We start from the raw sequence: 27,832 nt of genomic DNA, 5'->3' as shown, positions 1-27,832 counted from the left end.
CCACTTTACTGGGCGTGGTGGCCATACCCAGAACCCTAGCACCTGGAAAGTGGAAGCAGGAAGATCAAGAGTTCAAGACCAGTCTCAGCTGCCCAGTGAGTTCAAGGTCAGGCCGAACCACAGGAGACCTTGTCTCAAAACAACAAGAAATTAAAATTAAAAAAACAAAACAAGAGTCATTTGAATGCCAGGGATAAGATAGTAGATTCCACAACCAAGATGGAAGGGACAGATGCCCAGAATGGCAGGGCAACTCACACCCTGAACATAACAGAGTGTGGAAGCTTGACATTATGTCAGTCCATTTGGAAGAGGTCAAAGCCAGAAAATTATGAATTACTTTTTAAAAATTTTTATTATTTTTAAAATTAATTTTCATTTTATGCATATGGGTGTTTTGCCCACATGTATGTCTGTATACTACATGCTTGACGGGTGCCACCAGAGGCCAGAAAATCCTCTGGAACCAGAGTTATGATCCACTGTGTCGGTGTTGGGAACTGAGCCTTCTTCACTTGAGGGGAGCACTTCCCTGATTCTCTCCACCTGAAGGGCCTCTGGAAGTGCAGCAAGCATTCTTACCCACTGAGCCATCTCAAGAGCCCCCACATTTATGAGTCTTGTGTGTGCATACATGTTGTGTGTGTGTGTGTGGGTGCCACCTGTGTCTGATATGGGACAATTATCTTCTTTAATTTTGCCAAATACAAATAGACTAGATATTATAAATAGACTAGATATTGTAACTGTAATTCTTGCTTGATAATTGTTTTGTTATATGTAATTTTACTATGTTAAAGTTAAAACCTTCTTTTTGAAAAAAAGAAAAGAAAAGGGGAAGTGCCATGGATATTGATTGCTCTGTATGCTGTGAAGGTGTTGGTCTGATTGATTGATAAATAAAACACTGATTGGCCAGTAGCCAGGCAGGAAGTATAGTGTAGGCAGGATAAGCAGAGAGGAAAATTCTGGAAACAGGAAGGCTGAGTCAGGAGACGCTGCCAGCCGCTGCTGCCATGAGAAGTAAGATGTAAAGTACCGGTAAGCCACAAGCCACGTGGCAACTTATAGATTAATAGAAATGGGTTAATTTAAGATATAAGAACAGCTAGCAAGAAGCCTGAGTCATTAGGCCAAACAGTTTAAATAATATAAGCATCTGTGTGTTTATTTGGGTCTGAGTGGCTGCAGGCCCAGGCGGGACTGGAGATAACTCCAGCAACGCCTGTACAGGTCAGAGGTTAACCCAATGAAGTCAGCTCTCTGCTTCCACCTTCTGGGATTAAAATCAGGCCACTAGGCAAGCACCCTCACCCACTGAGCCATCTCACCAGTTCCTGGATTATTTGTTTCTGGAGCTTCCTCTTTGATGTTTTCGGGTGGCCACTGACCACAGGTAACTGAATGGGAAAGTTCACACGAGGGGGCTGTGGCAGCTGGCTCTCACTGGCAGTTCCCTGAAGACAGAAACAGGACATCTTTTCACGTGTATATCAGCCATCTGTGTGCCTGATTGCTGAGACATCTGCTGGCCATCCTCATAGTGTTTAAATCCTCATATGACTTTTGGTAAACCCATGCCCCCTCTGCCCAACTCTGGGAAATAGGGGCCGAACTCTCCACTAGGTGGTGGTGGGTGATGTGAGACTTGATCCCCAGCACAGAATTTGAACCACGGGGCTGCTTCTCTGGGTGGAGTGTGCTGCCCACAGACCAGGAAAGCCCCAGGCCTTCACAGGGGGTTGTTTGCCAGGAAGACTCTTGAATGTAGGGATCCAGTAGTTCTAGGTGGGGCAGAGAAGTTGACCCTAGGGTGATTATGGGCCAGACACATGATTTAAGGAAGGACTGTTTGCTCTGCCTAAGACAGCTTTGATCCCACAGACCTCTGGCCTCGGCTCACACCAACCTTTTCTGAAACCACTCTAGGCCACAGTGTGAGGCCTCAAAGCCTCCCATGGCACTGAAAACACCTTTCCCTGGGGTCTCTGTCTGCCCAAATCCACCTTCATCATTAATTGTTGGCTGGGTTGGAAGGCAGCCACGAGGGGGCGCCCTAACTCCACTGTGCAACAGAGCGCTGCAGGAATTGGCCTCAATCTCATGCCCCAGACCTTCTGATAGCCCAACTCACAGCCGCCAGAAAAGTCTGCTCTGCCCACATCAGGACAGCTCTGCACATGCACAAAGATCTTTGTGGTGACTCCGGGCCACCCTGCAGAAACCATATGATCTCAAAAAGCCACCGAATTAGAAATTTTCAAGAGAACAGCTTGACTTAGGAAACTCAGGAGAAAAAAGGAAGCCTGGGGCTTTCAGAGAAGCTCAAGGCCTAAAACCATGTGTACATTTTCTCACTGTTCATATGTTGCTCCAAACTTCTCTAAATGTCATGCCAAGAAGCCAGAGGCCACCTGTTACCTCGGCTGCAGGACAAACCCTGGTTAATAGCATATCTGAGTGGCTTAGGTAAAACACCCCGGGTATCCATGTACTGGGGATACCCCTCTCTGCCCACCACAAACCAGCAGCAAGTTAGCTTTGCACCCGTCAGCATTTTGAGAAGCACATAACAAGCAGCTGTGTACCACTGTTATTGGAGCAACGTTATGTAAGGACTGGGTGGAGCTTGGACACCTGCAGACAGCATGCACCCCTGCACACCTGCAGACAGCATGCACCCCTGCACGTGTGTCCTCTACAGAGGAATCCTCGCACAGGAACGGTGCTCTGTGGCAGAGTCTGCCGATGGCATCTGGGACAGCCCAGGCAGCTTCAGGAGGGCCAGGTGGGAGAGGGTGCCCCTCAGAGGACTTGCAGTCAATAGCAGTGGCCTGGATACACGTGCATAGCCCTGTGAGCATAAAATGCTGGGTGCCAAACTGTTCAAAAGCCAAATATCTGCTGGGGCTGGAGAGATGGCTCAGCAGTTAAGAGCACTGGCTGCTCTTCCAGAGGACCCAGGTTTGGTTCCCATCACCCACTGGCTGCTCACAATTATCTGTAACTCCGGTCGTAGGAGATCTGACACCCTCTCTGGCCTCTCTAGACACAAGGCATCCCCACAATGCACAGCTGTAGAGGCAGACGAGGCAGCCATGCACATGAAATTGATTATTTAATTAACTGAAAAACTACTGACCACACTTTCAGGCTGTGCGCTTCCACCTGTCTCCTCTTAGATCAAGCAAGGCCTCACAGCCTAAGATCTCAGTCCCCCAGAGTAACCCTGCCATGATGCCACTTACAAGCCTCTGGTTGCTTTAATTGAGCTTCTGATCAAGTGACTGTTACTCAACTATAAATATATGACAACAGAGGATGATGGGGTATCGTGATTTGAATTAGAAATGTCCCCAAAGGCTCATGTATTTAAAAGCTTGGTGCATCTGTTTGAGGAAGTTATGGAACCTTTAGAAGGTGGAGCCTTTGCTGGGGAAAGTCCATCACTGGCATGTCACTGGGGGTGGGGCTTTGAGGTTTTATAGCCTGGTCCTACTTCCTGTTCTCCCTCTCTACCTCCTGACTACCAGGCTGTCCTGGTGCCATGCTTCCCTACCATGACAGATGATATCCTTTGGAACTGTAAGCCAAAATAACCCTTTTTCTCCTCAAAGTTGTTCTTGGTCTTGGTGTTTTATCACAGCAACAGAAAAGCAACTGATACAGTGGAGAAAAGGAGAAAGAACTTGACAGTGAAAAACTTGACCAGCGGACTTCAGCCATGCAGCCAAGATCAGCAGCCCTGTGACAGCCTGTGCCCATGGTCTTCCTGCCCTGGACCCCACATCTTGAGTCCAGTTACGAGGATGACTCCTGACAAACCCCAACTGTAGGCAACATGTGATTCATTCCCAGTCCTCAAAGCTGCTGAGATCCAGCCAAGATCATGTAGGGTCAGCTGTGGTAGGGGTCTGCGATGTCCTAAAGCAGGCACGTGATCTTCATCAATGTTCCCTAGCGTAAGAGAGCCAAGCAGGCCTTCCCTAGCATAAGAGAGCCAAGCTGGCCTTGAACCCACTGTAGCTGAAGATGGCTTTGATCCTGATCCTTCTGCCTTCATTTCCATGAGAGCTATGGCAGTAGTATTTGTTTGGCTTGTGTCTGTTTTGTTTTGTTTTGTTTTCTTAAGATTTATTCTTTCTTATGTGAGTGCTTTACCTGCATGTGTGCATGTGCACCGTGTGCGTGTGCGTGTGTGTGTGTGTGTGTGTGCATGTGCACTGTGTGTGCGTGCGTGTGTGTGTGTGTGCGCGCGTGCGTGCGCGCGTGTGTGTGTGTGTGTGTGTGTGTGTGTGTGTGTGTGTGTGTGTGTGTGTGGTGCCTACAGGGACCACAAGAGGGCATCAGATCCCCGGAAACTGGAGTTACAGATAATTGTGAGCTGCCATGTGGGTCCCTTAAGCACTAAGTCATCTTTGCAGCTCCCATGCTTATTGTTTTCCTCTCGAAAATTATTTGGGTCCAGCCCTAAAAATCTCCTTCCCAGGGCCAGAAGAGATGCTGCTTATGGTGGAGGCAATGTGCAGGAAAATAGTCTAAGTGCACTGGGTTCTTCTGTCTATCCACTTTCTTTCTCGGAGGCAAAATTCTATCCACACAGCTGCAGTTCTGTTCTCACACTCAGCTCCTCTGTCCCTTTTCTTCCTGTCCTCTCACAGCCCTAACTAAGCTCCTTTGCTTTCGATCTCATCTTCATCCTCAGTTCCTCCATCCATGCTCATCCCTCCATCCATGCTCGTTCCTTCCTTTCCTATTCTCCTGACCTGACCCGATCCACCTACCATCTGCAAAAACTATGCCTTGTTCTTTCCTCTCCAACCACACAACTCTGCAACTCCACTCAGAACTAGGAATACTGCCTCAATCCTCCTTCACCCGGTATGCAAAAAACCCTTTTGTCCTGTGTCAATTGCTCTGGAATGCCATTTGGCCTGAGAGAGGAAGGAGAGTCTGAGCTTCATTTGCACAAGAAACAAAGCTATACATCTACACATCCACCTGTCTCCTAGGAGACAGGTATTGTCTCTGTAAGGGTGTTACCTTAGGTCAGATCAGCAGTAGGTCTGAGAAACTTATACTATTTGCCTTTATGGCCTAGGCGTTATGAGTGCACAAGAAACTGATAGCAGGAAATAGCTGATATATCAAAAGCCGAATAACACTAAATATTCCTTGATATATGGCTTCCTCCAGAAGGGTTCCTTGATCCTTCTAGGTATAGCTTTATCATATACAGCTGAATTCTTACTACATTCCTGCAGCTCATAACATTTTCCTTTCTTAAAAACATTTTGAATGTGTGTGTGTGTGTGTGTGTGTGTGTGTGTGTGTGTGTGTGTGTGTACTAGAGCACACGTGGTGCAGAGGAGGTCAGAGGACAACCTGTGGGAGTCAGTTCTCTCCTTCCACCATGTGAACCCTGGGAATCAAACTCAGGTCATCAGGCTTAGTAGCAGTTTGCTGTGGGATGTCCTGTGTGTTGTAAATATATGTTGCTATGATTGATTGATAAATAAAATGCTGATTGGCCAGTAACCAGGCAGGAAGGATAGTGTAGGCAGGACAAGGAGGAGGAGAATTCTGGGAGGTGGAAGGCTGAGGCAAGGAGAAGCTGCCAGCTGCCACCACGATGAAGAGCAGGATGTAAAGTACTGGTAAGCCACGAGCCACGTGGCAAGGTATAGATTAATAGAAATGGGTTAATTTAAGATAGAAGAACTAGATAACAAGAAGCCTGAGCCATTAGGCCAAACAGTTTAAATAATATAAGCATCTGTGTGTTTATTTTATAAGTGGGCTGTCGGACTGCCAGGGATGGGCGGGAGCTGGAGAGAAATTCTCCAGCTACAGCAGTTCCCTTTACCCACTGAGCCATTTGCTGGCCCTCCTGCCTGATTTTTGTTTGGTTTGGTTTTAAAATTTCAACCACAGCTTAAAACCAGGAGAATCACATCAAAATATAATTTGCAAACATGTCTTAAAGGAGAATTCCCAGCCACTGAGGGCTATGTGCCACCATCCCAGCAGGCCACTTCCCCAGGTTCTGCCCACCACTCACAGTAAGAAAGTATTTCCTATCCCCAGCCACAGCTGGTGGCCCAAGCACACATGTGCCCAGACACCCACAACACTGTTACCATGTGTGAACACTCAGCTATGTTTGTGCTATCCTTACCATTTGGCTTTCCTGTGTAGTGCTGGGGATCGAACCCCAAGCCTCACACATACCAACCAAATGTTCCACCACTAAACTACATCCTCAGTCCCCCACCCCATCTTTTTTTAACTCTTTTGGACAGGGTTACCTCTAACTCTCAATCCTCCTGCCTCAGTGTCCCAAGTAGTTGGGATTACAGATCATCTCGACCCAGCCCAGTTTCCATCCCAAGTAGTTGGGGTTACAGATCTGATCGACCCAGTCCAGTTTCCATACCATAGTTAATATATTGTCTGCTGCTCACCACCTGTAGCTGTTCCAGACTGTTCCTAGAAAGAAGCCCCATCTTGGGGGACACAGAGTCATGTTGGCCTGCTCACTCTGACCCTTGCTTAGGCACATTCCCTCTGCTCCCAGGGCCTTTGTTTCTCACATTTTCATAGTTGCCTCCTTGGCTAAAGCCTAACAGCTGAAATTCACACGAGCTCAAAGAAAAATGTGTCTCCTTCAGCCCTACCCAAGACCATTCTAGACCTGCCTCCATAACACCCAAGAGGACCAGATAAGCAGGTAGGGTCCACATCTGAGAAGGGGGCAGCAGGAGGAAGCAAGTGTGGGCAGGAGGAGAGGTGGGAATTGTCATAGAAAAGGCCAGCTTGCTGACCTGTGGCTCTCACTCCAAGCTCATCAGCTAGGCTGGGGACCCTGTGACATTCTGGCACTGATGCCAAATATCAATGTTTTACAAAAGGAAGGAGACAAAGAGGCTGAATAAGCTTTTTGTGCTATTTGATCATTTTTAATAATGCATATGTACTATTCTTATGATTAAACAGCAAAAAAAAAAAACATTTTTAAAATGATTTTTTTCTTTTTTCTTTTTTTGAGACAGGGTTTCTTTATGCAGTCCCAGCTGGTAGGACTCCCAATGTAGACCAGGCTGGCCTGGAACTCATGGAGATCTGCTTGCCTCTGCCTCCCCAGTGCTGGGGTTAAAGGCATGCACCCTCAGACCTAGCTGGGTTTTTTTGTTTTGTTGGTTTGTTGTTTTTGGTTTTTTAATTGAAGAACACAGTGGAACCAGGAATGAAATGTCATCTTTAGCCATAGTCGTGGAGTGGAGTTCTGAAGCCCCTTGTGGCTGTATCCAGTCTGTGGGCCATCATCCAGCCTTGGGTGACTCGACCTGTACCCATCGCCTGCTGAGGTACATTCCTTCCTTCCATGGCAAAGACTCAAGACCAACCATATCAGTATGATTATGTTAAGTTACAGAGTCACAGCAAGAGCCACTCCGGAGTGGCACAGCTGCCCAGATGCCACCTGGAGGGACGGGCACCTCATGGGGCAAATGTGGTGAAGAAGATATACATCTTGGCCAGGAAGGTAGTGACAGAGCCTTGCCGCCACAGCTTCATCTCTACATCCAGGGCAAAGTCCCGTGGCTCCAGCACAGACCGCTGCAGGGATACCACACCAGTGTAGGCATTGAGTCTGCTTGTGACAAAGTAGCCCTCCTCATTACCCTTGGTGATGGTCAGGGAGATGGTGTCCCCAGCAAAGGCCGGAGCAGGGCCGATGCGGAAGATGTGTGCAGGTACCAGTAAGCCAGTCTGGAAATTGAGCTGGTAATGTGTGATGCGAGCCGGCGAGGTCTGGCACTCCGTGATATCCTGGCATGTGGTGCGCTCACATTTCCTGTGAAGGAAGGATGCTTGGTCAGTGGCTGGGGACCCTCACTCCCATCCCAGAGATGGAACAGACCCCAGCAGTTGGTAGACCAGAGATCAAGTGTAAGCTCTACCCATGGGAGTCCAGCCTCAAGTAAATCACTCAACCCTCTGGGCCTCAGTTTCCACAGCTGTGAGATGGTCTCCCAGGGGTGTGTGGTTGACAGTGACCGGCACAGGGTCCCAGCAGGACTTTTTTTTTATCCATGTTTGTTCCTTCCTTTCTTCCCCTTCCCTCTTCCATCACCCTCCCCCCCAGGCTTCCTGATACCACCTCAGTGTTGCCTGCTGGCAGCCATACTCCACTCTTGCAGTGATGGGTGTTGTCACTTCAAGTTAAAGTCAGCTTAAGTTCTGCAGCTCCCTCACCTGGTGGTCTGCACTAAGGAGGCCACAGCCCAGGCAGCCCTGGGAGAGGCTGAGGGGTGAGGCACGGAGGCCTCAGTCTACAACCTGGTGAGTGCCTGGAGGATCCTGCAAATGCAGGCCAGCAGGCAGATGATGGGACAGGAACAGCTTGATGGGGTGCTCAGGAGACCCCAACTGGAGCCCTCATGAAGCCGCACCATGAGGCTGCTCTGGCTGCAGGTCCCCAGAACCCCCAGGGAGGTAAAGAGTATCTATAATAAGGGATCAAATGCTAGGGAGTTGTTAACACAGTAGGTAATGCATGAGGGGTGTGTGTGTGTGTGTGTGTGTGTGTGTGTGTGTGTGTGTGTGTGTGCACGTGTGTAGGGAGGTGAGGCTGAAGTTTCCGGCAAATACTATGTCTGTGTTAAAGATTCTACAAGTCTGATTAACTGATTGACTTCATAAAACTGTTTCCATGAACATGCTCTTTGAGGCAACCTTAATTCATGTTCCCGGGCCATGGTCATTTATATCTGGCTCCACATCAAACTTACTCCCTTTGAGTAAGTGACAGCCCTCTTTTTGCATGGACAGTTCTCTATTTCTCTTCATAGTGCTTTATAGGAAAGGGTAGGAGGTGGCCATGGCGGGAACCACCTGCCATTCGGCCTGAGGCACAGAGGCAGCCAAGGGTGCTGGATCACACCAGGGCTGAAGGCACTCACATTTCCGAGACACGGACATAGTTTGGTGGGCACTCGAAGCGCAGGCAGCGGAAACTGCCCTGGATGTTGTAGCAGGTCTCAGCCTCAGAGCAGTTGTGGGTGCCCAGTGCACACTCATCCAGGTCTGGGAGGGGAGAGTAGAGCTGTTAGGAGAGTCCTCGTGACAGAGGAACCCAGCCTGGACCACTCCCACCCACACTGGAGGCCTGGGTCCCAGATAGCTATGTGACCTAAGAGCACAGCTCACTGTAGAGGCCCATCTCACTCACCCCCACACAACAGCAGTGGGTCCCGACCCTGCTTCTCAGGTTCTCAGAGTAAAGTTCAAGGTGCCCCGCTGCACATCAAGCCCAACCATAAACTGGGGTGCAGCCTGGTGCTGGGCTAACTCCAGCACCCACAGCCACCAACCTGAACGCAGAGCAATCTGCCTGTCCTTCCCGTGTCTAAGGCACTCTTCCCTTGAGACACACAGGGGCAGGAGAGCTAGTCACTGAGACCCACAGGTCCACTCACTACACAACAAGGCCACCCAGGCTCCGAGTCCCAAGCCTCTCCTGAGGGGGAGTCAGGGCCTCTCCCATGGCCACCTTGCCTTGCTGGCTTGGCTTGCCCAGAATTTTGTGGTCAATGACACTGACCTCAGAATCATAGCTTAGAATCTAGCTCAGAGGGACAGTGAAAGTTACAGGTCTGGTCCATCCCAGGACTGTCTCCTCTGAAGCAAACCTGACATCTACTAAAGCTGGGGCTTGCTGGGTCCCCGGTGACTGGAGCCACCTCCCCTATTTCCTGATGTGCACCACTGTGTTGGGGACATCAACCTGCACTAGACTGGTGCTGACTTTCCTGTGACTCTTCCCTGCATCTGGCCTGTGGACCACATGCTTTCCTGTCCCAACCTGACCCTGGACAGAGTATGGCAGAGATTGGAGGACAGTAGCTCAGGTCTCTGAGGCTCTGCTTCCAGTATGTTCATAGACAGTCCCCTGCCTCCTCACACCAGGGCAGGATGCAGATTCAGGGCCAAGCCTGGAAGATTCTACGCTGGCATGAGTGGCATGAAGCCCATCGCCTTCCTCTCCTCCCAGGTCTGGATGTGGAGACTATTGCCCTGAGCACAGCTGTTCTGAGCACGTGGGATTAGTACTGCTTTCCAAGCATGAGGCAGTTCACAGCACTTGGTGCAAGCACAGAGTTGCCCAAGACCTGGCGGAGTGGAGGCTGGCACAGAGTTGCCCAAGGCCCAGAGGAGTGGAGGATGGCACTCACCCTTACAGGACCTCCCGTTGGCCATCATCGTGTAGCCCTGCTCTGGGCATGCACACTGGTAACTCCCGGGCACGTTGACACAGCGGAAGGTGCAGAGAATGCCAGCGCCCTGTGCACACTCATCGATGTCTGCCAGAAAGGGTCAGTTGATGAGCCTCGGCCATCCACAGGCATGGCCGGGAATCCCAGGGGCCCGTTTACAAGGGAAGACAAGAAAGCTCTAATGGTGGGTGTGAATTGCTCAAGGCTACATAGAAGATGGGGACTAGAATTGGAGTGTGTCTCACACAACAATGTGTGCTACTGATCATGACGGTATCAGCCAAGCGCCAGCCTGACTTGGGTGACATCCTCCTGTTGAGATCAGGGTCATCATCTTACTTTACAGTAGAGGAACCTTAGGTCAAAGTGGAGAGACCCAAGGTCCCACAGCAGGAAAACTGTAGGCTTGGATATGAACTCAGACCCAACACCAAATCCTCTGGGATTCCAGAACACGGGGAAAAGGTCCCTTCTTCGTGAGAGTCCTTGGAGAGGACAGGTGCCCACCTGTGCAGCTATGCCCATCCTCTGCCAGCTGGTAGCCCTGGCGACAGTAGCACTGATAGGAGCCATAGATGTTGGCGCACTCCTGGCTGCAGCGCTGGTTCTCACACTCATTCACATCTGTGGGGACACAGTCTCCATCACGGTGGGCCCTCCCAGCCCATATACCGGGCTGGGCTGGCTCACCAGTATCCTTGCTTGGACAGACAGATATTTCTTTCAGGCCCACTTTGAGGAGGGTGGGACTAGGCAAGCCATTCAGCAAGGGCAGGTCCTCTGACCCAAGGACAAAGCCAAGGCAGAGCCTGGTGCTATCCTGCTGGAACAGATGACTCCAGTCACCTAGGCACAACATAGGCCACCAAGAGCTGACACTGCATGAGGGTGGGGGAGGGTGCAGGAGCTGGTGTGGGGTGAATCAGGAGGGCTAGTTCAGGGCTTCCTCGGAGCATGTGGGTACACTGAACATTTCAGATTAGACTAGGCCAGGCCTGCGCTGGACTTGGGGAGACAGCCATGAACAAGGCAGACAAAGTCTTCACCTGGAAAAGCTAGCTCACACATGGAGAGAAGAGGGGAGGAGAAAGGATGGTAAACCAGGCAATCAGCATGCCCAAGTATGTCACGTGGCATGGGGGAAACATCAGAGAAATGGGAAGGGGTGTCTCATGGTGGTCCTGTGGTGGGCTGAAGCCTTATATAAAATGATCAGGGAGGATGTGATCAGAGGGACAGGGCCATGTGACCATCTGGATTCTCCAGATAGAGGGCACAGCATGTGCAAAGGCCCTGAGGCGGGAACTTGTTGAGTGTTTTTAAGGAACATCAAGGAGGCACAGGTGGCTAGGGCAGAGGGGCAGAGGGGCTGGGGGGAATGTAAAAGCGGGCAAGCCATGCCTGACCGTGTCTAATTCTTGACACTCATGTCATTCACAAAAGGCAAGCCATGTATCAATATGTGGCTTGTCCATTCTGCTGGGCTGAGCTTCTGGGAGGCAATTCATGCTCAGTTCACCTCCACATCTCCAACACTCAGCAGAGGGAGCACAGAGGCGAATGTAGGAATTGTGCCTAGGCAAAATGCTGGGGAGGTAGAAGCCCTGCCCGCTCCAAGTTGCCCACACCCAACCTGGTATGAGGCATGCCCACAGTATAATGTCCTCAGTGTCCTGCCACAGCTAAGCCCAGCCACACACAGCAGGGCCAAAGGACCGGGAGTCCCACTGAGGTCTCAGCAGATTTGTCCCATGTAGACGAGAGTGAGGAAGGCAGTGCTAAGAAAATGGGGCCAGAGATGCCACAGTCTCTCGGCTGAGGCCTGGCTTCTCACTGAGCTGCCTCATGACTCCCCTCCTCAGCAGACCTTGGCCAGCTGTGGGCATCTGTGGGCATCTGTGGGGACAGTGTGCCATCACTGCCCCAGCTACAGGCCCATCACACTTGAGAAGACCTGAACCACAGCCATAGTCCGTGCCCACACTTGGTTTAGCTCAGTGTGTACTTCAAGGCTTATGCCACCAGCGATGTGCAAGTAGCAGCTAATTTTATGTTCATACTGAAATTCCTGGTTTCTGAAAAGGCAGAAAAATGAGACTGCCCTGGACCTTCCTGCTTGGTGGCATCATCCACGGGAACCATGTGACCCATTGCTCCCTCACAGCTCCTGAACTCTCATGGTTGCCCTGTGCCACCTTGGCAGCAAACTCAAGGGCTGTCTGTCCAGTGGGAGCCAGGTGCATGGGGTCAGAGGCCAGGGGTCAGAAGTCAGGGTGGGCAGTACCTTCACAATGCTTTCCGTCTGCGGCCAACATGAAGCCAGTAGCACAGGAGCAGCGGTAGGAACCGGGTGTGTTCTCACACGTGTGCTGGCACAGGCGCCCCGGTGAGACCCAGCATTCGTTCACATCTGTGGGGGCACAGGGAACAGCAGCCACGGAGTGGGCAGCCAGCAGGGGAGTGGTCAGAAGCAGAGTTACCCAGAGTAAAGGGTGCAGAGGCAAGGAGGACAAGATTATAAGAGGGCTAGAGCACAGGATCAGAGCCAAGGGGGGCGGGCATGGCGGGCATGTAGCTTGAAAGTTGACATCCAGGAAGGTCCAGGCCAGAAAGTTGAAGGGGCACAGAGGGGCAGGCTCTTTGCTCCCAGGGGATCTCAGACCCCAGCATCCCTTACCGATGCAGGTCCTGCCAAATGCATCCCTCTGGAAGCCAGGCTTGCAGTCACAGCGGTAGGATCCAGGGAGGTTATGGCACAGCTGGCCCTCGCCACAGCGGTGCACACCTGTTTCACACTCATTCACATCTGTGGGGCAGGCAAGCAGGACACCCTGAGGCCTGGATGGTCCCTCTACAGGGCCTCTCCTGGGCAGAGAGCTAGATGAGGAGGCTTTGTGGATTCAGGGAGGCTCCAACCTTACCCACACATTCGGAGCCATCCTCATTGGCATGGTAACCACGCCTGCAGATCAGTGGGTTCCTCTGACACGTGTAGGAGCCCACTGTGTTGACGCAGCTGAATCCTGAGCGGCAGGGCTCCAGTAATGATGTGCATTCGTTGATGTCTGCAGGAGGGACAGGGTGGTGGAAGGCCTGTCTCACCCTCCTATGCTCATCTGGCCAGCTATGGGCTTTAGGCCTAGACCATCCCACCCCTGAGCCCTGGTACCTGAGAGTCCCTCCTCTAGAAGCCAGAGCCACTGGGCTGACTATAATCTGTACACATCTGTCCAGTGGAATAGCTAAAGCAAGGGGAAGTCAAGGCTGCTCAGGGGTAACTAGAATGGCAGGCCCCTACACTTGCTTTTCCAACAGTGCCTACAGTACCAAGAAATCAGGGACCTGCCAGCTGCTCCCCCAACTCTGCAGATATCTCTCTCTCTCTCTCTCTCTCTCTCTCTCTCTCTCTCTCTCTCTCTCTCACACACACACACACACACACACACACACACACACACACACAGCCCCACTACCTGTCACACACTGTCCCTAATGTTTTCTAGTGCTAGCTTGCTTCCTTCCTCAGGCCACTGCCCAGTGTCACCCCATGGAGACCCTCCTGGCTGGTCATGGGTTGTTTATTATTTATCAAGTTATACATGAATTACTGATGTTTTCTATGAACACGGCTGCCTATTTGGTCTCCTCCCCACTAAACAGTTCAGCAAATGCTATGACTACCCCATTTAGAACCCCAGAACATAGTAGGTACTCAGGAAATGCTGCCCACAATAAACCACTGAGGAGCTGTGTGGATATGTAAGATCCTCCCCTCCTTGCCAACTCTGGCCTGGAGGGGTGGTCCCAGGGCCCACGGGGTCCCAAGGATCCCATGTGCCCTGGGGCATGGTGATGGTAGACACTAAAGGCAACACTTAGGCTGGCTGGGGGAACCTCCAGAATCTTGGTGAAGCTTCAGACAGGCAGATCCCCCTCCGCCACTTGGTCTCCCTGTGATACGCTATTGTCACATGGACTGCCTGTCACCTGACCAGTCTTGCCTCTCTGTGTCATTGTCCCTCCTGCCACCCGTGTTCTGACAGGAGCCAAGTCAGCAGCTTGAGGGGTGACATCTCAGACCTTTTCAGGACAATGAGGCCAGCCTCCGTCACACTGGACGTCCCTACCCTAAGCGTGGCGTGGAGCTGATCTAGAAGACCTCAGCAGCGGTCTTTGACAGTGAAGGTACCTGTGGGTTTCACTTCAGTCAGGAACCCTGTGACATTGCATCACAGACAGTTCTTCCTGTCAGCGGGGTCAAAAACACACGACCTGCGTTCTTCCAGTGTGGTCCCACAAGACGGTAAACTGAGGCCTTGAGAGGAACAGCTCCAAGGCAAGCAGAGCAGCTACCATTTTGCACGTGTCCCACCCACCCACTCAATGGATGAAGACATCGAGGCTGGGAGAAGGGAGCAGCCAGTTAGATCCACCGGGCCTTTAAAGCCCCCAGGACCCCAGGAGCCACAGCCCACGGCCCACTTACCCACGCAGTTGCCCTCGGGGTCCTGCAAGAAGCCGTCCATGCAGCGCTGCCGGGCCTGGCAGTAGAAGGAGCCTTTGGTGTTCTGGCACGAGAAGCCTGGCTGGCAGTTGTGTGTGCCTGTCACACACTCGTCCACGTCTGCCACACAGAGGTTGGACATCAGGGGTGGGAGGTGGGGGTGGGAGGCAGGTGGGCCCCAACCTCACCTCCAGCAACCCTGCCACCCGTCCCCCATCTTCACACCACGGTAATCTCAGCAGTCACAGAGGTCTGCATCCCAGCAAGGTGGCAGGGACGAGACACTGGGGAGGCCCATGTCCCAGGAGTAAAAATGACATAACCACATGCCCTGAGCTTCTCCATGGTCCCCACCACCACTATTCAAAGCATGTGAGGTGATTTGATTTATGTCATCCTCACAGCAACACCAAGAAGTAGATCCTGGAGCTAGCCCATCTTCCTGTGGGGGAAACTGAGGCACAGGCAAGCTTCCATTGCTACAGAATGTCAGGCAGTCTGGCTCCCTATCACTCATCACACCATACTCGTGAGAAGAGGACAGAAACATGCATGAGAGAGGAGCCCAGGGGTTCACACCTGGAGCCCTTGCCTCCATCATGTCAGAGGCCTCTAGGCTTGCTGTTCCCTAACCCCAAAACACCCTTCCAGGTAGGCTCCCATCATCTGGGTCTCAACTACGTTCTCCCTTTTATGGGAGCCTTTATAGACCCACACTAGAGACACACCCTCCCACCTCCCATGGTCACTCTGCCATCCTATATTCCCCCACCCCCTACACAAGGTCACAGAAAGGTCACCTCATACCAGTGCCAGTACCCAGAATCCCATCTGGTATTAAAAGAAGCTTGAGAAATAACTTGTTAAGATACTTAGAAACAACAACAACAACAACAAAACTTCTCTTCGGAAGCTAGACTTTTCCAGTGAAGGGAACATGAACAGTCTTCTGTGGGGCTCCATTTCAGCGTACAAACAGGGGAACTGAGGCACAGTGAGGGGAAAGACTGGCATAGAGGCCAGAAGGTGGTAGGAAGGCCAGGGCCAGATGCTGGCCTTCTCCCAACACCCATTCCTAACCTCAGACCCCTCTGCTCCAAACACCTCCATCCCAATGACAGGAAAGTCAAGTACGGGAATGTGGGGGAAGAGACAGCGGTGGGGTGGGGGTGGGGGACGTCCCTGGGGTGCAGAAGTGGGGCTGGACCTCAGCACTTTCTCACCTGTGCACTCCCCATCTGTGAGCGCATAGCCTGGCTCACAGGTGAGCGCCTTGTAGCACTGGAAGGAGCCCGGTGTGTTCACACAGTGCTCGTCCCTGGTGCACGTGTGCAGGTCCGTCACGCACTCGTTGATGTCTGTGTGGAGACCAAGGCAGCTGTCAAGGCCTGCGGGGGGGGGGGGCGGGGGGGGCTCCAGGGACACGGGTCTAGCACAACCAGGCACCAGGAGGCAGAAAACACCAGACTCTGACCTCAGGTACTCACCACGCAGGGAGAAGCACGCAGCTGATGTCCCTTATCCAAGTATCCCTTCATTCAACAAAGATTTATCACACCCCTCTACGTGCCAAGCATGGCTCTCAGCAAGAGGGACGAGTGAGTGAACAAGACAGAAACACTTGCCCTTGGAGTAGACGCTGGGAGATGCTTGCATAGGCAGTGAGGTTGTCAAGAGGGCTATGGGGGCCACAGCAGGAGGAGGGTGGGCTGAGGTGTGGACAGGGCAAGCAAGTTTAAGGCAGGGACGAGGAGCACGGTCAGAAAGACGGCATCGAGTGAGAATGTTGAGAGGTGACAGCAGGAGCCACTCTGACAGTCCAGGCAGAAGGAACAGTTATATGACAGCCCGGGTGAGTTCAGGACCAGCCCAGAGGCAGGTGTGGCTGTAGGGGAGAGAAGAAAATGTGAACGGATGAGGTTAGGACAAGTAGAGATTGGGAGCCATAGAGGGTTCCTGGTATAGGAGTGAGGGCACCCTGGCTGGAGCTGGAGAACAGTTTAGGAGGAAATAGTTATCCCTAGAGGGATGGTGGCGGGTACCACCGGGCGTGGGGGAGGGCAGAAGCAACAGGACCCACGGATGGCAGAGGCGGGGGGTGAGAGAACCAGGAAGTCAGTACAGCTTTGGGTTGAGCAGCTAGATAGATGCCAGCACCTGGGGTGGGCCAGCTGGCCGGAGCAGGGGTGCAGAGGAAGGTCTCAGAGTCCTCTGGGACTGAGAGGCAGCTAGGGGAGTGGTCAGGTGGCTGAGGTCACTTGAGGGAATGGGTACATGAGGAAGAGGTCAAGGATAGACATCAGGACACTCTAGAAATGAGCAGCAGGGAGGAGGGAACAGTGAACTGAGGCAAAAGGAAGCAGAGGTCACCAACCCATAGTTGCCTCCAGGCCAGGGCTAAGGTCCTGTGGAGGCTCTGCCCAGCCCTGCCTCTCCTGCCTGTACCTGGGAGATAATGGCACTAGGTACAGCCCCATCGCTCAGTGCCACACTGGCCAGGGCTTATTCTGTGCCATGTTCCTGTGGCCACACAGTGGGTCAGCACAGCCCCGACCTTCATGAGTGGCCAGCCGAGCAGCTGGATCAAGACAGGCAGAAGAAGACACATCTGGGTGAGGGGTGTGAGGTGCCCGGGGCTGAGCTCAAAGGACTGTCTGCCGTGGTCCTGCAATGCCAGCTGCTTCTCAGGGTGATAGCGTTTGAGTTGAATCTATGAGATAACTAGGGGACCAGGTAGGAAAGTGGGGTAGGGGAAGAGACCCTTCCAGGAAGGGAACGGGGACACGGAAGTGACAGTTCTGGTTAGCCACCACAAAGACTTCTGATTTACAGCTGGACTGGCGCAGGGATCCAGGAGATTCCCACAGCCGGGAGGCCTCACAGTATTGAATGGTAACAGCCACCATACACAAGGGATCACCAGAGGGTCAGGAAGTTACAAGAACTGATGAGACTCACTGTCTTGTGATCCAGGGGTGGCCATTTCACAGATGGGGAAATCTCTCTCCCCAAAGGGATGCCACTGGACTGAGTTACGCAGCCAACAGGGACAGAAGCCGGGGCACTTGGTCCAAGCTACACCCTTTCCTCACGGCTTGCTTCCCACTGCCAGGGAGGCCCCAGAGCTGAGGCTGCAGAGCTGAGGCTGCAGAGCTGAGGCTACACCGCCTCAGCTCCCCGCGGTCCAGCCCAGCTGGGAACTTTAAGAGTCAAGCCCAGGGGGCCCTAGCAGAGGCCACACCCACTCCTGTCCCCAGCTTCCATGCCTCAGTGGCTCAGGAACCCTGCCAGAGCGCCTCACAGGAACTAATGCACCTGACCTCCACGGTGACCTTCAGAGGCAGGCATCATCATCTACCTGTTTCATGGAGGGGGAAACTAAGGCCCGGAGGGGTTAGCGGACTCCAGCGAAAGCGCACTTCATCCTAGCATGATCCCGCCCCTCCCTTGCCTGAGTTACTGCACCTGAGTGGAGCAGTGGGGCAACCCCCAAGCCCCCAAGCGATATGTGCATGGAACAGGATGGGAGGCTGATAGTTTATGCAGAGTAAAGAGGGAAGAAATAGAGCATGCTCATAAATCTTGCTGAATGGAATGTAACTTGGCTATCTTATCCTCGGGCCCATCTTCCAGCTGCTAAAGACCCTGCAGCACAGGTCTTAGCGGCCGAGCCAGGGAGTGGCAGGTGGGAGGACATCCTGTGAAGGGGCTCACATGCCTCCCAACGGGCACACACAGACCCAGCCCACCCAGGAGGGGCTGCCACCACCGGCAAGCACGTCGGGAGGGCCATGTTGTACCACGGCTGCAGCCAGGCAAACATGTCGGCCCAGCAGTGCGGAGGAGAAGTAAGAGGACATGTCCAGGCTGGACATGGTCCCCAAGCACAGGCAAGACAGACAGGACTCTGGTCGCAAGCCCTGAGCACGCTCTGCCCAGTTCCCTCCACACCTTTGTCTCAGCTGTCTCCCTGCTTTATGCTTTTCCCCATCTCCACATCCTGCCCATTCTTGGAAACAGGTGTAGATGCCTCCTCCCCTGGGTGCCACTGGCAAGAGCGACATCTCCTTTGCCTGTGTCCCTGCTGTAGCATTGGCCAGTCTTCCTGACTTCCCCACTACTCAGGGTTATCTCTGAGATGCCCAAAGCCAGGGCTTTGTTTCCTTAGTAAGAATACCAGATGACCCAGACACAAGACAGCATGGAGCCCTTCCTTGCCCACAGAACCCCAGAGTCCCAACCAATCAGGCATAGGTAGACAAGAGGCCCAGGCATGTACAGGCTGACACAGGGCCCACACCCTCCTGCCCATTGAGGGAAGACTCAGAGGAAAAGTGCCACCTGCTCAGGGTCACACAACAAATGGATGCTGAACTGGGTCGTCTGGACCCAGTACAATCCACTCCCCCTTTGGGAGATTCCGGATGAATCTATAGGCAATCTAAATGACTGAGGTGACAGGCTACATGACTCAGGCTGTGTGTACACTGCTCATGTCCCACAATCCTCCTAGGTGTCAACAGCTTCCAATAGCTGAGAAAAGACAAGGTCCAGAGCTACTAGGGTCCTGTTTCCAACCTGGGCCTCTCCGCCTCCACACTGCTGCACAGTCCCGGTACCCACATCTGGCCTCCCTGTCCCTGACACACCAGGGAGCTATCTCATCAGCTTTCTGCTCACAGGCATAATCTGGGAACATAGCCACCGAGAACAAGCGGGACAAGACACCGGGACACGAGGGTGTGACACAGAGCGCAGCAGGCCGCTGTGTGGGAGCTCACATGCAAAGGACAGGTCCTTTAGCATGTGGCATGATGTGGTGGGCTGGCGTGGGGCAGAGCAGACAGCCGTGGCACAGGCGGCAGGCAGGGGCTCCAGCTTACCCACACACTTCCTATGTGCGTTGAGGATATAGCCCTCTGCACAGATCACTGTGTGGTTGACACAGTAGAAGGATCCCAGGGTGTTCACACAGAACTGTTGCCAGCTACAATCGTGAGTGCCCATCAAGCACTCGTCTTGGTCTAATGACAGCCACGGAAGGAAAAACAGAAGGCTGTTAGAGAGGCATGGTTGCCGGGGGCGTCCAGGGACAGAGAGAGGAAAAAGAAAAACGAAAACCAAAAAACCAAAAAACCCTATGTGTGCCTGTCAGTGCGATGGCTGAACCTCGGACCCAAGTTGAGATTGTAAAACTCAAAGATGATAGAGCTGGCTCCCCCCGCCCAGTAAGGGGCAGATGGAGTAAGACTCGGAGAGGGCAAGCAACCAGCCCACACTCACCCCACAGGCAGCAAGCTGCTCCCAGCAGCATTCACAGAAGGAGGTGGGGACCTCCAGAGGCTGCCAGGCTAGGGGCTATGCAAAAGGGTCTCCAGGGGCAGGTTTTTGAAGTTTCATCAGAAACTCAAATTTGGAAACGTTTAAAAAAATTCTCAGGCTGTCCCAGCAGGGAATTCCTGCGATTGTTTCTGAGAACAGAGTAGGGCAGGTCTCCTTCTGTGTGGGAGCTGGACACACCCTCACAGATGCTCCTTTGCAACCTCTGGCTTCTACCCCTCAGCTCTTCTGCTGGAGTGCTCCCGGAGAGAAGGGGCATGTGGGAGAACGTGAACACCAGCCAAGCTACATGGCCAGCGAGGCAGCACACTGGGCACCCCGGTCCCAGGTCCCTGGTGGGGATCAGATCTGAAGACTTCTGAACCAAGATAACCTTCTCAGTCCCCAGAGCCTTGGGGAGACTCAGAGCCCAAAGAACACAGTATCCTCAGGGCCTGTCATCTCCACCACCGGAGAAAAAGGTCGGTCAGTTGCCACCATACTATGTGCCTTAGCTACCTTCTCTAGACTAACAGGATGGTGTCACTCATATACAAACTGAGTCTCCAGAATAATTGGATGTGAGATCTGAGCTTCATAAAGGCATGTGGGCACCCTCTTGGACAGACTTGATCATCATATGCAGACATTCAGACTATGTCTCCTGAGCCTGAGCCCATACATATCCTGGACCTGTAGCTCTCTATGCCACCTCTGTCCAGATAAGAGGGGTAAGGTCCTGGGACGTCTCAAGCCGGTTCAGACAAAACTCACCGAGGAAGCCAACCAGCAAGTGTCAGAACTGCTGTTCCCACTGTACACTGTGTGCTCGGAGGTCCTAGTCTACAATGGCCCCACTGAGACAGGACCTCACCTTCGCTGGTCACCGGGGTGAAGGGACTTTGTGACCATCACTCTTCATGTGCTTGTGAATGGCAGAGGAAGCTCACTGTCACCAATGTCAACTCGCCCTCCATGACTGAGGCCCTTCTCCCCACTTCAGGCATGCGGGGTGGGGTTGGGGGTGGGGGGCCACTTCTGGATGTGCCCTTGACACAGTGACACATCTCTCCCTTCTCTCTCTCTCCACCTTGGCCTTGAGCATGGATGAACTCAGAGATCACAAAGCAAGCTCAGCCACACAGACCAGGCCAGCCCCCAGGGAAGCAGTGAGGTGAGTGTGGCCCATGTCTGGCATGGGTCTGGGTTTGAACACAAGTTCTGAGCTTTCCCTAATCAGGACGTCTGGGGAGCCTGTAGAGTTCCCGGGAATCCGTGTCCAGCGGGACTCCAGGTGACATGGGAACAAGTTCAGTTCTGAGAAGAACTCCTCTAGAAAGCAGCAGAGCAACCAGACAGGAGCTGGGACCTTGGACCTTCCCAGCACCACAGTAGGCCCATACCACCAAGGGCTCAGTGACACCAGAGGGCACCATCTACACTGTTCTGCTGGGGTTCTCTGTCATAACAGCTGAACCTCATGATCAGAGTGAGTTTGAAGTCCTGGTCGCCCCTACCCTAAGCCCTCACCACAGGGCAACCTGACCTGCAAAAGTTAGAGGGTGACCCCAAGGTACTCACCTTCACAGGACACGCCATCCGCCATGATGGCGTAGCCAGGGAAGCAGGAGCACATGGCTGTGCCACCAACAACACGGCACACCTGCTGGCAGGGCCCGTTGTCTGAGGGGAAATTCCTGCAGTCAGAACACATAAGCCTTGGCCCCGACCGCACTGCCCATCCCCCAACTCTGCGATATGGGCGGGGGTCGCCACTGCAGGCCCAGCGAGGCAGAGATGTGGAAAGATGAGAACCCCGTGCCCGTGCCTTCTCACAGGGTCCCCAGGAGGTGGTTCCAGTCCCAGCTGGCACTGGGAACAGTATTTTGAGTTTCTCCCACACACCACTCAGATGCCAAGCCACTCCTTGAGTACTGGGGAGAGCAGTGAGGAACAGAAGGCAGGAAGGGAGGACTTCCCAGCATTCCTGAATGAAAACTTGGCTTCATAGGAGGAATGGGACAGAGCAGATGACCCACCTGACCAGGGCCACACAGAGACCCAGAATCCCCTGTTGTCACCTCTTCCTCCTCCTTCATCACCAGGCAGGTTCCACACAAAGCAGAGGCACTGGATGGCCTGGACCAACTTGCAAACACCCAGCCCCAGAGCCCACCACACCACATGGCCCTGACTTGTACAGCTCAGGCCCTGCAGAAAGCACATCCCTCCACTCACCTTTGCAGGTGTTGGGCTGTGGCACAGGCAGTGGGATAGTGTTGGGGGACACTTGGGCAGACTCAGACCTCCTGGGTGCAGACTCCCTTGCGGTGTCCAACCGTGGCATACCTCCATCTGTTGTTATAAGCAGAGCATACAGCAGGGGGCAGGCTTACATCTTCTGTCTGGCCTTGGACACCCACAGGCAACCACACCAGGCACTGACTGATGACCTCACTGACCACTCCTCTTGCCCATTCACAAAGGGGGAAACTGAGGCTCTGGGTACGAGCACACCTTGAGCAAGAGCTATCTCACAGCTACTGGGAGAAGGCAAAAGAGGGAAGGAAGCAGTAGGGGGTGTCTAGACTAAGAGGCAGCACCACCCCGTACAGCTGGCAGGGAGAACACCATGATGCTAGGAACACAGCTAGGGCCTGGTGAGGGTCTCTAAAGCCCGAGCCCAGCCCCAGGCAGTCTTCAGAATTCCCAGAGCTAGAAGCCTCCTCCGGCTTCTGCCAGCATCAACCCAGGGGCAGCAGGAAGCCTAGCCAGGCCACCCTCCACGGGCAAGACAAGCCTGTGCCTGGGCTGCCTACAGCTCACCTGGGCGGCAGGTACGGCCATCACCCTGCAGCTCGAATCCAGGGAAGCAGGCACAGCGGTAGGAGCCCACGGTATTGATGCAAAGGTGCTGGCAAAGTTCCCCGGGGAGCAGCAGGCACTCGTCCTGGTCATCTCCCGGCAGGCTATTGGGCAGTTCAGCCTCTGTGCCCAGCGACAGGGCCTCCCGGCTTGCCATCTCCGCCTCTGAAACTGGGGTGGTTGGTCAGCACTTGGAACATAGCCAACTTGGCCAATGTGTGGCTGAGCCCACAGGATCCAGGAAAGCAACAGAAGTTCAACAGATGGGGATGGAGGAGTGAAGGAGGGAGAAAGGGATGGATGGATGGATGGAGGATGGATGGATGGATGGATGGATGGATGGATGGATGGATGGATGGGTAGGTGGATGGGGGATGGATGAATGGGTAGGTGGATGGGGGATGGATGAATGGATGAATGAGAGTGAACTCATGGTAGCGGGTCTGAGCCTTCATCACCTGGGTCCCTTCAATAGGACAGGACCATGCCGATGGGGACTCTTGCTAAAGTGCTGAACTAGAGTCATAGAAAGAGTGCTGGCCTAGTTTGAGACAGATCAGGATGTGATGTCTGTCTGCAGCTTCCTTAGCTGGGCCAGCACTGGGTCTCTTCGTGCCTCCAGATCCTGGGACCCACTGCCTACTCTGCGGAGGGTAGCAGGGGAGAGGAAGAGGAGGCTGCTGCTGCTGGGCAGCTCTCCCCTGGTCTGATACCTCAGCCCTTGCCATCAGCCTCAGGCAACAAGAGAACAGAATGGTGGCATGAAGCTGCAGCCAAGGGCTTGACATAGGGAAGGTGTCATCTGCATTGAGCGCCATCCTGAGAAGGCCTGGCCTGGTGCCCACAGCTGTCCTTGAGGACCTGGAACTGTGTCTGGGCAGAGGCAGATCAAGACCCAGGGTTCCTGAGCACAACAGCATGTACCTCCATGGGCCAGGTCCTGCTCATTGCCAACTGCATGCCCTTCCTGACCATCCTCCCAGCAGAAAAGAAAAGGGAGAGGATATGTCTGAGGCCATTCCAAACAGGACTTGAAGCAGGACAGTCTGCTCCCACCGCCAGCATCTCCCAGACCCAAGAAGACTCCAGAAGCTCCTCACGGGAAGAAGATATTATGATATCATGTGGATGGTTAAGTTGGATGGATGGACCCTGCCCGGCTGAGTTGTCCACCTGATCCCATGTCCTGTTCTGACCTCTGATTCTGAGTTTCTTCCTGAACTCTACCTTGAACCATTGTCTGGGTAGTAACTTGTTCTTCAGAAATTATTGTTTTCAACCAGCACCTTGGATGAGCTGGTGGATGGATGGGTGAGTGAATGGATGGGCAAGTAGATGGACAGATGAATGGAAAGATGGATGAAAACGGATGAGTGGGTGGGTAGGTGAAAGAATAGGTGAATGAGTGGGAGGGTGAATGGGTGGGGAGGTAGATGATGAATAGATTTGGGATGTAATGAGGAAGTGGAACAATGAATGGGTGGACAGGCAAGTGGATGGATAAGAAGTGGATGGATGGATGGACGGACAGATTGATGGACAGGTGACTGGGTGGAGAAATGGATAAGCAGATCTGCATGGTGGAATGGGGAAACAGTGGAAGGCTGTGGCTATGGCCAGCAGCCAGGGTGGTGAGGAGAGGGTAGTAGGGCAGATGGTCACTGGTGATTGGTGAGTAGCACAGAGAATTATGTGGGACTGCCATGCCAGCACAAACTGGGTTAGAGTCCAGCCAGTAGCTGCAGAACTCTATAGAGCAGAGATCAAACCTCAAACCACATACAACCATGGACCAGGGTCCCCACTGCAGCCTGAGGCCACCCAGCCCAACCATCCTAAGGACCCTAACCGTCCTCCTCCAACTGCCTCCACCTGGGAGGGCAGCACCCACCTCTACGTGGGGTGGCCTCAGGCTCTGGTGGCCGACGGACCTCAGGCACTATGAGGGGGTCTTCGCCTTCACAGCAGGAGAGCATGACATGGTTGCAGGGATAGCCCAGGTTGGGGTTGGATTCGCACGACTGGCCCTCGGCCCGCACACGGAGTCCCAGGCCACAGCAGTCACAGCATTGCTGAGGAAAACAGAGCATCAGCACCAAGCCCTCAGAGCCTGCCTGATTTCCCACGGTCTGTGTGCCTGTGACTCATCCAGGGTCCGTGGGCATAGCCTGGGGCAGGCTCTGGGGTGAATTAACATCATCTAGATCCTCTGTCTGCCTGTGTGCTCTCCCAGGGTAGAGGGCGGCCCACCCCTACATCCCAAGTCTAGAGAAGCGTAGGACTAATGTTAATTTTCTTTAATGAATGAATAAATGTCCCTTTGGAAAGAACTACAAATGAAGCCCAGCCCTGCTCACTATGCCCCATCCTTAGAAGCGGACTCCAATCCTGTCAGCTCAGCAAAAAGACAGTATTTCTCAAGGGCCTGTGCAGTCCTGGTGATGTCCTAAAGTGCTCGGGACAGGGTCGACTTGGAAGTCTACCCGTCTTGCTGTCCCTGGTCCTCTTCCTTAGAGTGTATATGTGCTGGAGCTCCTGGCGTCATGTCAGGTCATGAAGGGACCTGAAGTTAACACTCAACAATGACAATTCAACAAAAAGACAGAGGTTGTATCCCTAAGGATACGCAGAGCCACCCAGTGCAGACTGCCAGCCGCCACAGGGAAATCTGATTGACATTGTCAAACTGTGTCAGCAGGCTGCATGCAGCAACAGCTCCAGCTGACCAGCCTCCCTGGTACCCAGTCTGTGGCTGGACAGCTCAGCAACTCAGAGAGTGAGCATGTGGCTCCAGCTTGGGGTGACCAATCACTTGCTTTGGTCACGAGGATTAGATAAAAGTGATCATGTGCCCATTTTGAACCTGGACTTCTAAAGGTCTTGTATGCCATTATAGTGTGAGTTTGGCATATGTCTACTCCAGGGCCCAGGATGGGTCTAGTGGCAGATCTTAGGTCACTGAGGACATGCCCTTGAAGGGGACTTGGGCACACCGGTCTCTTCCCTCTTATGTGAGCAACTGCCTCTACCATGCACACCATGCCATGCCACCTCACCACAGCCCCAAAGGCATCAGGGCTAAGTAGACAAACTGAAGCCCAACCTATCACTCTCCTAAGGGCATGATCTCGGGCGTGTCACAGTGAGGAAAGCTGAGCAACACATGCTTTCAATCTTTCTTAGAGCTCGATCTGAACCAGGCCCAGCCAGCCCACTGTGGGAGAGAGTGTTCCACTCATGGAACAGAGACAGCCAGTTAAGCTGTGGGCCACCTACATCATCTGGCTCCAGAGCAGCCACACAAGCCCAGCTGAACCTTTTCTGATGCCAAGCCAGCCACACGCACAGCTACGGTGAGTGATACCCCAGTCCTTCACCTGACGCTGCCATGCCCACTGCCGAAGACCACATGACCTCAAGTTCCAGGTGCTGGCACTGGGCCCTGCCTGCCCTAGGATGGGTAATTCTTTGCCTCCATTCTACACATGGGGAAACTGAGGCTGAGAGAAGGGAACTGGGCATGGGGTGAAGGTAACTGCAGAAGCAGGACTCTACACCTGCCTGCAGCAGCGAGAGCCTCTTCTACTACCTGGCCACACGTCCCCTTCCTCCTGGTTTAGCTCGGGCCTGCCTGCCTCCAGCCTCCAGCACACACATGCAAGGAAAACCAGCTTCTAGGACCTTGTATTGCTTGCAGCCACACTGATCCTAGGGCCACTGTGCACTCCAGCACGACCTCCACCTGCAGACCTCTTCAGGCACTACCTTCAGGCACACCACACCCTGCCACACTCAACCTGACCTGCCTCAGAGAAAGCACGATGTCACCTGGGTTGTTGGTGGAGTTCATTGCATACTTATGCCATGACTGTTAACATTTCCTGGGCAGGGGGTGAGTCTACCTCCCACCCCACCCCCAAGATGTGGTGTCACCCATCTCACCCACAGTTGCGGAAGGGGGGGGCTTGCCTTGTACAGGGAGACGCCACAGGTATCATTGTCCTCGGCTCCACAGGCTTCACCTTCCTTGGCCCCCACAATGCCAGCCATGCAGCTCTTCTCCTTCAAGTAGGAGACACAGCAGTGCCTCTGGGCTATCCTGAAACAGGGGGCGGCTTCAGTGCCTGTCTCCTTGGGACCCTCCCCAGGAGGGTGTCATTCTCCCACCTCACAGGAGGGAGATGGGGTGGAGTGTAGAGAAGGGAAGGCCCGACCCGAGGTCTGCAGCAAGTGGGACCAGTACTGGCAGAAGGGCAGGCACAACCCCACCATGTCACACGGGTTTGACGTGGGCCTGGGACCCACTGGTCTCAGAGCTGTGCCCTTGACCTCTGAAGAAAGGTGTTGGCATTCAGAGTTCCACTACCAATCCGGAGAAAGTTAGAGAGACCAACCTCAGAAAGGACAGGGTAGATCTGGTGGGGAGAGTGGTCACTACCTACCCCTCTCTGTTGTTGGTTGTTTTTTACTCTTTGGGGGCCTGCCACCAGCTCCCAAATAAATCACACGGACGCTTACTCTTCCTCATAAAAGCCTGGCTTTAGCTTGGCTTGTTTCTAACCAGCTTTGCTTAACTTAAACTATCCCATTTACCTTCTGCCTCTGGGCTTTTACCTTTCTCTATTTCTGTATATCTTTTCTTTCCTTCTTATTCCGGTCTGGCTGAGTGTGTGTGGCTGAGTGGCTGGCCCCTTTTCCTGCCCCTTGATCTCTCTTGCTTCCCAATTCCTCCTTTTCTCCTTCTATGTATTCTCTCTGCCTGCCAGCCCCGCCTCTCCTTTCTCCTGCTTTGCTATTGGCCATTCAGCTCTTAATTAGACCAATCAGGTGTTTTAGACAGGCAAGGCAATACAACTTCACAGAG

General features: G+C 53.2%; 1 protein-coding gene across 1 annotated transcript in view; it reads right to left on the bottom strand.

The window, feature by feature from the left end:
* Positions 1 to 6,932: 6,932 nt before the first annotated feature.
* The window catches only part of Fbln2 (fibulin 2), a 61,813-nt gene continuing 40,913 nt past the window's right edge, over positions 6,933 to 27,832 (bottom strand). The window contains exons 4-18 of the mRNA XM_059258197.1: positions 26,938 to 27,067; positions 24,860 to 25,040; positions 22,930 to 23,139; positions 22,342 to 22,458; positions 21,685 to 21,786; positions 19,668 to 19,808; positions 16,008 to 16,142; positions 14,767 to 14,904; positions 13,202 to 13,345; positions 12,958 to 13,086; positions 12,565 to 12,690; positions 10,788 to 10,904; positions 10,239 to 10,367; positions 8,967 to 9,090; positions 6,933 to 7,858 (exon numbers count right to left, since the gene is read on the bottom strand). Coding sequence (XP_059114180.1) covers positions 7,501 to 7,858; positions 8,967 to 9,090; positions 10,239 to 10,367; positions 10,788 to 10,904; positions 12,565 to 12,690; positions 12,958 to 13,086; positions 13,202 to 13,345; positions 14,767 to 14,904; positions 16,008 to 16,142; positions 19,668 to 19,808; positions 21,685 to 21,786; positions 22,342 to 22,458; positions 22,930 to 23,139; positions 24,860 to 25,040; positions 26,938 to 27,067 — 2,281 coding nt within the window. The 3' untranslated portion in view covers positions 6,933 to 7,500. The remainder of the gene's footprint in view (positions 7,859 to 8,966; positions 9,091 to 10,238; positions 10,368 to 10,787; positions 10,905 to 12,564; positions 12,691 to 12,957; positions 13,087 to 13,201; positions 13,346 to 14,766; positions 14,905 to 16,007; positions 16,143 to 19,667; positions 19,809 to 21,684; positions 21,787 to 22,341; positions 22,459 to 22,929; positions 23,140 to 24,859; positions 25,041 to 26,937; positions 27,068 to 27,832) is intronic.

Source organism: Peromyscus eremicus, chromosome 3 (genome assembly GCF_949786415.1).
Source record: "Peromyscus eremicus chromosome 3, PerEre_H2_v1, whole genome shotgun sequence".
Lineage (NCBI taxonomy): Eukaryota > Metazoa > Chordata > Mammalia > Rodentia > Cricetidae > Peromyscus > Peromyscus eremicus.
Note: the sequence above shows the minus strand (reverse complement) of the source record. Positions and strands in the feature narration are given on the sequence as shown.